Source organism: Artemia sp. Qi Xiang Cuo, chromosome 20, assembly GCF_049724085.1.
Source record: "Artemia sp. Qi Xiang Cuo chromosome 20, ASM4972408v1, whole genome shotgun sequence".
In the NCBI taxonomy this organism is placed as follows: domain Eukaryota; kingdom Metazoa; phylum Arthropoda; class Branchiopoda; order Anostraca; family Artemiidae; genus Artemia; species Artemia sp. Qi Xiang Cuo.
This window is the reverse complement of record NC_142813.1, coordinates 46,777,017-46,789,158: the sequence shown is the minus strand read 5'-3', so window position 1 is coordinate 46,789,158 and position 12,142 is coordinate 46,777,017. Positions and strand designations below refer to the sequence as shown.

The window sequence follows — 12,142 nt, the reverse complement described above, 5'->3', positions numbered from 1 at the left end:
CAATTTCAGGATCTGGAATTCATTAATTTAGGCTTTAATTGGCCAATAATAGGCCAATAATTCAATAATTCATTGACATCAACAAATAAACACTGTGAACACTTGAAAAAGAGCTTAAGACTTCAAAACTTAAATATTTTATTTAGTAGACACAGTGAGAACGTCACAGTGAGATCACAGTGAGAAAATTGGTCTCTAGCTCCTTCAATAACATAACAATAAAACTTCAAAATCAAACTTCAATAATTCGGACTTTTTCGGACTATGACTTTTTCGTTTCTTTTCCGATTTTGGTTCTTTATTTGGTCTCACATTTCTTCGATCCTGCTTACTATCGTTGCTTGGGCAGGTCCCTTTTTCCTTTCGGCCTATCACTTTTTGCGTGGTTTCCACTAGGAGTGTTAGGGTCTAGTACCACAGCCGGCTTTTCTATGATCGTTGTATCTGAATCACTGTTTGAGATGCTTTCAATTTCAGGATCTGGAATTCATTAATTTAGGCTTTAATTGGCCAATAATAGGCCAATAATTCAATAATTCATTGACATCAACAAATAAACACTGTGAACAGTGTTTATGAACGTTTTATGAAGCATTTGCTTCATAAAACGAAAAAAAACAAGGAGGGTTCACTAAATAAGCTTTATCAAACTACAGTGAATGATGTCCCTCTATCTACCCGAAAAATAACATGACCAAACACTGATATTTCCTGTACTGGCAATAACCATGTTTCAACTAAGCAAGTTATTTGTGAATCCAAAAATGAACTATTTAAACACACATCTCTTTTTCTACTTAGACCCTGTACATCCCACGTAATAGCTGATAGTTTCTGTATGTGGCTGTTTGCTTATCCTATGACAAATGGTGGTCATTCTGCTAGAGTTTGGCCACATTTTTTCGGACTATGACTTTTTCGTTTCTTTTCCGATTTTGGTTCTTTATTTGGTCTCACATTTCTTCGATCCTGCTTACTATCGTTGCTTGGGCAGGTCCCTTTTTCCTTTCGGCCTATCACTTTTTGCGTGGTTTCCACTAGGAGTGTTAGGGTCTAGTACCACAGCCGGCTTTTCTATGATCGTTGTATCTGAATCACTGTTTGAGATGCTTTCAATTTCAGGATCTGGAATTCATTAATTTAGGCTTTAAGACAGTAATATTATAGCCTAAAACAGATACTGATAATAACGTCAAAGTCATCGCATAATCTGTCAATGTGTGTGGTCTTCAGAACGATATAATCAAGCCCAAAAGCGACTGCCCTCTTAGATTAAATACGTATCTCTTTTTTTCTTTTACTGTATTGCATGAACACTGAATAATAACCAGAATGAAATCCGATAGCATGGGTGACATTGAATGTCCCCGGTTCAAACGTGACTCCTTATTTTAGTCAGAAGTCAAGTGAAGAGCAATTACTATGACATAATTTTAATATAAAGTAATTAGTATTTTTTTATCAAACAATTATAAAAAACAGTTTATCAAACAGTTATGTGTATCTTGTATTATTTGTAAAACAATCCGAAATTAAATGAAAAAAACTGATTTTAATTGAAAGAAAGAAGTGACATTAAAACTTCAAAAAAACAGGAATTATCCCGTATATGAAAGGGGCTGTCCCCTCTTCAACGACTCGCTCTTTACGGGGCTAGTCAACGTCTTATCGCATTTGACTTTTAAAAGGGACACTAGGACTTTTGATCTACAATTGAATATGCCGCATCAAAATTTTATTTGATATACGACACCCCTTTCTAAAAAAACCTTCAATGTTAATAATGGGCAATAATTATAGTATATAATATTTGCCTTGAGGACCGTGACCACGGTCCACAAGGTCCGTTTGCTTTCGTTGTTGCATTTTAATGGTGGTAAATACGATAGACGAGGGTCTTTAGACTCTTGCTGTGAAATCGCAAACTCTTCCATATTCTTGCTGGTGTTGTATTTCCATACAAATTTTCCTAATTTTTAATGTTGAAATGTCCATATGCCTCCAAGAAGTTGTATTTCCTCCAAAATTCGTTCATTAGTACGCGTCTGAATTGATTTATTCGTTTACGAACTTAAACAATGTTGTATAGGTATCTAATAAATTAGTTTCAATTAATTCTATTTGTATGCTACTTCTTTTCAGTTATTTCATGCAAAGTCTTGTCATGATTCTTTTTTATGGCCTCTGGCGTAAAATGATGCCATCTATTTTTGTAAAATCTTACGATACCATTATTGAAGTACTAGAAGAATTAAAGCCCAAAATATAAGCCAAAATTAAAGCAAGAAGAGAAGAAGACTCCAATAGGAACATAGAAGTTATTATTGTACTAACTTTAGTAACTGTCTTTTTCAGGGGTTATTTAATTTATGGGAGTTGCGTAAGTCTCCCCGTTTTTTTGCAACCCAGGGACGAGGCCAATGAAAGCTATTTGGCCTATCTAGATTATCTAGGCTAATCGGTAAAATTCTAGGCTACTCTAGCTATTTTGGAAAGGAGATAGGTTAGAAAAATGATTTCCCATATATGTCTCTACAGACTAAAAAAGGCCTATGTCTCGGGAAGGATTTTGAAGTACCTACCTCCATTTCATCTCCCTCTAGAGGGTCCTGAAATTGCCTACAGAAATTTTGATAAAACAACATTTTACCTTAACTTTCGGTTAGCCTATCAGTTTCTATTCTCTGGCTTTAGTACTGAATATGTTATTCCTTTTATTTGAGTAGATTTTTTAGCCATACCAATGGTTTTTTTATTTCAGGGAATGTAGCCTATTTGCTTATCTTTAAAACCTTATAAATTGGGATTGAGCAAAGTTTTGATGCTGAAAACAATTTTTTAGCACTTCATTTAAGCCAAAGATCTATTTTCTAACATTTCACTTTTATAACACGTATATTTTTAAAGGTCAGGACCCTCCAGAGGGATGATGAGTCGAGGAAAGAACTTCAAAATGCCTTCCTGTGACATAGTTTTGCCTGTAGAACCACCCCTGATAGTTTCATTGGTAAATATCTACCAAATCATTATTCAGTTTGGAATAAAGTGAATACACCATTTGATGCCTTTTTTATGCTGATTACAAATATAATCATTTCTGTCAGAAATGAATGTACCAACAATACTTTTGTGCCCAGTGCCCACTGAAAAAAAAATGACTGTGGATTGTCAGTTTAATTTACCTATATTGATATTTATTCCTTAAAATAAAAAATGGGTAAAAAAGAGTGAGAAAAAAAGTAGTTTACTTATTTAAAGTACCAAAGACACCTAAAATGAAAACTAATTCATTAAATTGGTCAAGTGCAAACTTACATAGCCGTATACGTCTTAAATTAGTATGAAAAACCGATAATTCATTTTTTAAGGAGATAGATCACCAGTTTACATAATGCATTCCAATACATAAGTTTGTAGCCAATTTCAAAAATAAAGAACATGTGCTGATAAACAGCAGAAAATGAACAAAAACAATAAATCAGCATATAACCTTAGGAAGTGTTGCTTTCCTGATTGTTGCAGCAAAAGAGAATCAATCCCATTAGTTTGTATACCCAAAAAGGGGTTTGAAGAGTGGGCAAGATTGGTGAGTGAGCATTATGGTCCAGCCAAGAACAAATATTTGTCTCCCTTCTCTCTTTTGCTTAGACTTAATCCTTGTGTTCTTCACTTTCGAAGTGAAGATTTTATGTTGGGACCCACTTCAAAAAAGGCTTTTTCAATGAAAAAGAACTCAAAGCCATGTTTCTTCAAAAGAGCAAGTGCCAATCTAGCTATTGTGGCTGGAATTTGTGGCCCTCCAGGACTTCTAAACTATGAAACAGTTTACAGGTAAATATTAACAGCTCAAGAAAAAGTGTCCAGACACAGTCTATTGCTAGTTTTGCAGGATAGTGACGTTTGCTGATAGCCTGCTTTGTGTAAGCCTAGGCTAAGATACCTAGTAGCCTAGGCCTATGTGAGTTGCTTGAACATTTAACAGAATACAACTTCATAACTTGTAAATAATACTTTCCTATAGTTTTAGTCTAATATTTGAAAAAACCTATAGGCCCTAACCAAACATTAAATCAAGAGAAAATTTTGATAGTCAACTATGTGGCTAATAAGCAATTACAAGGCAGTTATTTGTGGTAAGATATTGTATCAAAATAATCAAACCAGTCTTTAAGGCCCATGTAGTGTGTAGAAAGGGATTGAAGTAAGTCAACTGGCAGGGTAATATCAATGCAGTATGATGCTTTCTGGCCTAAATATTTGAAAGATAAATAACATCTAAGCCTAGGTTGATCTGTGTAAGAGTTTAAATTAGGGTCTGAATAGTTTTCTGTACTTTAGAGTCCACTTAGGTTGATAAGTTCAAAAGTTCATAGCCAGCTGGGGAAGACACCTTTTGGACAACCATTATAGGTTATTCTTGCATATTGGCATAAATACCAAAATTTTTGTCCAACTTGCAAAAGTTACAGATATATATCTGTGTAACATAAACTGTAATAGCCCTATAAAATATAAAATTTGCATCAAGTTAACAACCTGTATTAGAGGAGTTTTAACTCCTATTTCTGAAAAATATGAAAAAAATATTCTAGAGATTAACTTTAAAATGCATGAAAGATTTTGTTGTTACATCAATTGTATTAAGTAAAGAGGCACTTACAAAATGACTTCTATGCATAAAAAACACTCATCAATTAATTAAATTCTTATAAACACAAAGAAATCAATTAAAGAAACATTTATAAAAAACAACTTCTATGCATCAAGGAACCCAGTATAGAGGCCACTTGACTCAGAAAATCTCTCTCTAATCTTCATGTAAATACAGGATGGAAGGGGAACTATGATCCTTTCTCCAAGATAAGTATATACAGTCCTGACAAATTGCCTGTAGGCAATGTACCTCATCCGTCTAATAAAAGAGAAAAAAGGAAATACAACTACTCTTTCACAAATCTAAAAATCCATTACTAGTAGGGGTTTATTTACTAGTAGCAATTACTCCATGTGTTCCTGACTTTTTCAAGTTGTAAGGAGGCCTTATTTTTGTGTAAATTTAGTAACTCAATTTAAGTAAAAGTAATAATCCCTTTTGCTGGAATCCCAACTTGCCAGTTGATTTTTCAAAGGTTTGAGCCTTACAGATGGTTCGAGGTAACCCTTGGATCCTTTCTGATTAATTAAGAGATACATGATCTAATTAAAATTGATCAGAGGATAGAAAAGGGCTGAGATCACCCTTGTAAATAACTCAAGATTTTGTTAGAATTTATCATATTTGGTGTTTGGTCTCATAGTTTTATCTGTATATTTTGTTTTAGTAAGGATGGGTCTGTCTAAATAAATGATAAAATTTATTAAATAATAAAATTATCTAAGAGTAATTAAATTTAAGAACTCCAATTACCTTCCCAAAAATATAAAATTTCTGGAATAAGCTTTGAATATCCTAAGGTTTAGGTGAAAAAAAAACTAAAACAAGGATTAAAAGCTATAAGAGCTTTTTTGTGTCCCCTTTTCCAGTCTAGTGGCTCTTGGAATTTAAGCTTAGTGTTTATAATTGATCTTACACCCAGAAATTCGAAATCCCTGGACTCCAGTTTTGCGTACCCCCTACTTGGATCCTTCTAACTTTATACGGAAGTCTGAATCCAAGAGGAGAACCCTATATTTTACTTGTCCTTTCCCAGCTGTAAATACAAATGGTGGTCTTGATGTTATACAGAGAGACTAGGAAAAAAGGAGTACTATTGGGCAGACAGAGAGTTTAAGATCTTTCCAGTTGAGGGAAATTCAATCCAGAAACTTTTCCTAATCAAGTTTAAGATTTGCCTGAGATCCAAGGAACGCTGATTCCTTCTTCAAGAAATAATTGCAAAATACCTTGTTTTGTTTTACTACGAAAATTTGTAAACAATTGATATGGTTATTCCAAATTTTGCCCATTTCAAACCCTTTTGATTTACCATCTTGAAGTACATTAACTAGTCAAATAAAACTCGTAAATTTGGTGCTTCCATTTTTAACCGAATTAGCAGGGTTTACCTAATTTGATAATTTAGATCTAAAGACTATAACACAATATACCCAAGCCTTGACTAATTAGCCAAGTGTAATTTATTCAGCTAGAATATCAGTAGCCCTAAACCTAAGATAATCCCTTTTTTTGGTGAATGGCATGTGGACAATGGAAGACTAACAGACACACACACAATATAAGACTATTCAACTCTGAAGAGAGCCATTGGAAGGTTTACATAATTAAAATTACAACGTTTCTCATCTTTTATTAAATTTACTAATAAAATTTAGTTGTCACAGAATTTTGAGTACCAATTTGAACTACTGCCTCAGTTTAACATGCTAGCAATTGACTGATTGTTCCTTTAAGAACTCTGGGTAGCAAGATTTACAAATATAATTTAAAACATTTAGAAGGAACGTTTAGAGGGATAGGTTTACCCAGAGCCTGCTTAGAGCAACAATCAGGCTGAGTTTCTAGTCCTAAAAATAGGGCAATCTCAAAATCTTACAGGTGTAATGGAAGGGGGGGATTTTTATATAGAATACGTTCTAGCCCATAAGGAAAATTCTCTACCTGGAGATCTAGAAATAGAAAACTCTTAAAGTTGTAAAAAACACAAAAGATTCTCAGAGATAGTTTGTGCTCAGTTGTAAATAACAGGTGATATTCTGTCACTTAGAAACAATACCTTAGTTTCTCTTGGGTTACTAACTACAATAACCAACTACACTTGAATAATGGGGGTTACTAACTTTGCTTGAATAACACTTATTTACTTACTGGTTTTCATTGTATGTAAGTGAAGCATTATACTGGGTCTTGTACTGCCAATATGCAGTCCTAAGAATCCATGGCTCTAAGAAATTTAGGCGGAAAGCAGGGTGATGTGTGATACACAGAGGGATGCAAGGTGTGGTTGTTGGTGCATCTGGATCTTTGTAGCTCTCTAGGAAGCCTTTTACTCTTTGTTGTTCTTGGCAGCAGACATTTTCTGTATTTACTGGCCAGACTTTGCATTGGAGACATGAACACCTACAAGAGAATCAATTGTAGTTCAGACAACTTGGTGGTCAAATGTCAATCAACATGACAAATGTTGATAAAATAAAGCAATACTAATAGATCATCATCTGTCATTGTTATTATGTAATATATATACACTATATGTGTATTATGAATCATATACAATATTTTATTGTTTTGTTTGTACTTACCAATGTACACTGTTTATTCTAATTCAGCATTAGGCCACATAATTTTGGGGTGCCAATTTGGTGAGGGGGGGAGCAGTTGCTTCAGTTAGACTTTGAAAAATATCTTCTTATTTCTATTTTGCTACTTTTTATTTTATCATGGCTAACTGGTTATTTTTGCCCCATTTACATTTTAAGAATTGGAATCAGTTAAATTATTACTAGATACAAATCAGCAGCACAACTGGGCTATATTTTGTTTAGTGAGGAGCCTGAATAAAAGACTCTTACTTAGTTAATTCATAATAAATAAATTACTATAGTTAATAGACTTTGAAATTGATACCATGATCCTATACTTTACTCCCCCCCCTAATATCGAAATAGATACCCCAAGTCAGCTTCAATGATTAGTCAGCTACAAATGACCAGTTTTTATCCCTAGCCAGTTATTTAAATAAGCAAATTTTTGAGCATAGGATTACTAGGTTTCTATGGGCTGTTCTGAGCTTTCTAGCCCCTTCAGGGCTAAAAAAATTAATAGTCCCTGTCAAGTGAGTATTTAATTGTAAAAGAGCATGAAAAATACTCATTATTGAATTGTGCTGAAAAGCTAAATTTTGTTGAAAACTGCAGTCTAGGCTATATACCAAAAATATAGTGTTGATTTATAGTTCAGGGTATATTTTTCACCATTATGGAGGGAGGGAGGGGGGGGGGTAAATGTCTATTGGAATTGAATTTCAGCCCCCCTCCCCTATATATGCCAATTCAGGGTTAGGTTAGGTATATATAGGGGGGGGGGGCTGAAATTCATTTCTGATAGAAATGCTTATTATATTCATAATCAGCATAAAAAAAGGCATCAAATGGTGTATTCACTTTATTCCCAATTCAATAGTATGATTTGGTGGATATTTACCAGGAGGGGGTCTTGATAAATTTAGCTATATATGGATTCACAATCGAATTCTGACTATATGTGTGTCTATTTTTTAGGCTAGACCATCTTAATATGAGGTTAGGCTAATCAGAAAATTTATCTCTTTTGAAATGGCCTAGTCTAAAGAATCTTATAGTGTTTCTTTCTAAAGGGTGATTGCACAAAACTAATACAAATATGTTCTAAAAGTATAGCCTTTCCTTTGTAAGCTAATGAACCTAATTGTGAAATAGGCCTAGGCCTTGGTTACCTACATTTCTATAGGCTAGGCATAGGCTAATCTACATAAAATGAAGCATTTTTTTATTCTATTGCTCACCATGATGATGAATCTTCAAATGAACTTCTCGGTTCCTCGGGAATTGCGCTATGATCTTGGATCGCTATGATATATATATATATATATATATATATATATATATATATATATATATATATATATATATATATATGTGTGTGTGTGTGTGTGTGTATATCTATTGATACTTGGGTGTCCTTGTATTTATATTTCAAGTTGGGAGCTGTGGGCGCTATGGGTTCTTGGGCGCTAAAGTAAATGTTTTGGGTTCTTGGGCGCTTTGGGCACTGGGCACTAAAGTATCGTCGGTAAATTCATTTCTGACAGAAATGTTTATTATATTTGTAATCAGCATAAAAAAGGCATCAAATGGTGCATTCACTTTATTCCAAACTGAATAATGATTGGGTAGATATTTACCAATGAAACTATCAGGGGTGGTTCTACAGGCAAAACTATGTCACAGGAAGGAATTTTGAAGTTCTTACCTCCACTCCTCGCTCTGGAGGGCCCTGACCTTTAAAAATAAATGTGTTATAAAAGTGAAATATTACAAAATAGATCTTCTGCTTAAATGAAGTGCAAAAAAATTGTTTTCAGCATCAAAACTTTGCTCAATCCCAATTGATAAGGTTTTAAAGATATGCAAATAGGCTACATTTCCTAAATTAAAAAAAAACTATTGATGTGGCTAAAAATTCTACCCAGGGGTGATCGTATCGACCCAGTGGTCCTAGAATATCGTGGGAGGGCTCATTGGAACGGAAATAAAAGTTCTAGTGCCCCTTTTAAGTGACCAAAAAATGGAGGGCAACTAGGCCCCCTCCCACGCTCATTTTTTCCCAAAGTCGCCCGATCAAAATTTTTAGATAGCCATTTTGTTCAGCATGGTCGAAAATGTGATAAGTATGTCTTTTATGATGACTTATTTCACCGAAGTTCCTGGGGGGAGTGCTGAAAGCTGTGAACTTTACCCAATGTTAACATATAGTATTGGTTATTGGGAAGTATACAGACGTTTTCAGGGGGGATTTTTTCTGGTAGGTGGGCGGGTGGGGTCGGGGGTTATATGGGAGGATCTTTCCATGAAGGAAGTTTTCATGGGGGAAGAGACATTGCTATGAAGGGGGCGCCGGATTTCCCATCATTATTAAAAAAAAAAATTAGCAATTAAATTTTAAAAAAAAACAAGTTTTTCAACTGAAAGTAAGGAGCAACATCAAAATTTAACACGAACAGAAAATATTACGTATATGATTGGGTTCACCACCTAGTCAATACCTCGCTCTTTAAGCCAAAGATTTTTTAATACTTTCATAAGATCTACTTATTCTAATTAACGGCCTTTGTGATTAAGGGGTCATTTTTAAAGAATTGGAACAAAATTCGAACTTTAGCTTAAAGAGCAAGGTATTGACTAGGGGGCAAACCCCCTAATATACATATTAAAAATCTTTGAATATATAAGTTCGTTGCGTAAGTTAATTCGTATGCTACGTATATTTATTACTAATAAAAACGTTCGTAAATAAAATTAAACAATTTTCGCGAAAGCCACTTAACCAAATAAAAGTAAAATTAATATGCAAATTTTTTTTTAAATATTCATGTACGGTGAGACAAAATCAAAACCTTCGTCAATTCAAAAACGTTCAAAAATTAAATAAAAAAAACAAGTTTTTTTTCAACTGAAAGTAAGGAACGACGTTAAAGCTTAAAACGAACAGAAATTGTTCCGTATATGAAAAGGGGGCTGCCCCTTCCTCAACGCCTCGCCCTTTACGCTAAGTTCGACTTTCTCACAACTCTTTTTTTTACAATAAAAACTTTAGCGTAAAGACGAGGCGTTGAGGAGGGGACAGCCCCTTTCATATACGAAATAATTCTGTTCGTTTTGATGGAGTATTTTGCTGGAAAGGTATTTTCTGAGGGAGGGGTGAATTGCCGCGCCGGGGTAAACTCCATTGTCCCTTGTCTCTCTCCTACTCTAAATTGTAATGTTTTTATTTTTTGTTCATTTTTCCCTTATTCCTTGTTTTACTTTATTTTTGTCTATTTCTGGATGGCAAAATTTACTTTTACTTTAATTTAACCTTTGATTTAAGCTTAGCTTTCTGTTGTCTTTCTTAGCTTTCTGTTACCTTTCTTAGCTTGAAGATTTTTTGTTTGTCTTTATTTTGTTATGATAAAAAATCTCGAATTTTGACAAAAATATCTTTAAGGCATACGTATTTAAAAAAGACAAAAATGATCAAAATTCAATCAATACAAGTCGCTTCTAGGGAATGCACATATAAATGTAATTATACATAAAATTTTCTGCTGCTTTCAGAGATCTAAGAACTAAACTGTCGAGAGGATAAAAGGAAACAAATACTTATTTACTATTGACCAAATAGTAACAAATTTTAGTGACCAAAACTATACGGTTTTATGGCAAAGACTACAACAATAGCTATGACCCTCATAAAATGACGAAGCACTTGAACAATCGTCACTGTAACTATCAATTTATATGTTTATATAAATTCACTATTGTTTCCAAAAACGAATGACGAATTAGATCGAAAAAAAAATTATCGCTCCACTAAGTAATTCACAGTCTTTATTTACAAATACTTCTGAAATTTACAACAGGAAGTATTTGCAGCACATTACCGAAATAAGATAATGTATATATAATGTCTGTCCATTGAATTGATTTTTATAAGCATCACACAGTAACTTGCATTTCATCCCTTAGTTTTTTCAGTTCGAAACCTAAGGTGTGAGTTATATAAACATTCACCACTCCTTTCAGCAGATGGCATTGTGACTGAGGAGTTCAGGATTTCGATCTTCAGTAGTTTGGCACATAATTGTGTTTGCATATTGATTGTTGTACAAAACACTTTCGTTGTAAATTCGTAAGCCATTGCTTTTAATAATTCATATTCATGATTTCAGTCATGGAGTCTCAATGGAAATTATGTCATGCATGTGATTAGGGTATTGAATTGTACGAAGAAAATACAGAATTGAATAAAGTTATAGGCACGTACAAAAATACGTGTGATACAAATCAAAGCTACATTCTTTTCAGATTGACAATAAGTTAATAAATTCAGTTTCGTTCTTTGGTTATTTTTTTAATGAATCATGAATATTTTTTAATATATACACTCAGAACAAGCAATAAATAGATTCTATGCTATTGAGTTTTAACAAAATAGCATTTTGTAACAGTTTTTGAACACTTTTCAGTTATATAACCGCCAAGAAAACTGTAGCAACTTAACTGTTCCAAATTAAACATAGTTAATCAACAACATAACCCAAATACTTTTATGGTGCACATTTTCTAAAATAATAGCAAATTCTATGAACAATAAAAGTATTAACGTGCAAACACTTCATTGCAATCAAATGTGTAAAGACATGTTGAAAATACATCAAGAAGTACTTTCGGTATTTAAACAAAACAGGATTAACCTAACTCCATGGAATCACAGGTCCAAAGTGGATCTTGAATGGAAAAGAGTACCTATGTGGAGTCCTGCACTTTTTTCCTAACTACATTAGTAGCCAAAAGGACGTGTAAAAATACGGTAGCCATTTTTTGATTACTCTTACGATTAATCTAATTGTACCTAACGATAACTCTACACACAAATATATCGTGCTAGTGGTTGAAAAATGAGATC

At 33.6% G+C, this 12,142-nt stretch overlaps 1 protein-coding gene across 2 annotated transcripts in view; it reads right to left on the bottom strand.

Moving 5' to 3' along the window:
* Positions 1–683: 683 nt before the first annotated feature.
* LOC148940283 (uncharacterized) overlaps positions 684–12,142 on the bottom strand; it is a 351,557-nt gene continuing 340,098 nt past the window's right edge. Inside the window, exons 2-3 of one of the 2 annotated variants that reach the window (XM_089106269.1) lie at positions 6,806–7,057; positions 684–1,125 (exon numbers count right to left, since the gene is read on the bottom strand). In XM_089106269.1, the coding sequence (XP_088962395.1) occupies positions 1,119–1,125; positions 6,806–7,057 (259 nt within the window). In that variant the 3' untranslated portion in view covers positions 684–1,118. Of the gene's footprint in view, positions 1,126–4,627; positions 4,913–6,805; positions 7,058–12,142 lie in introns of those variants that run through there. The other variant, XM_089106268.1, reaches the window with a different exon arrangement.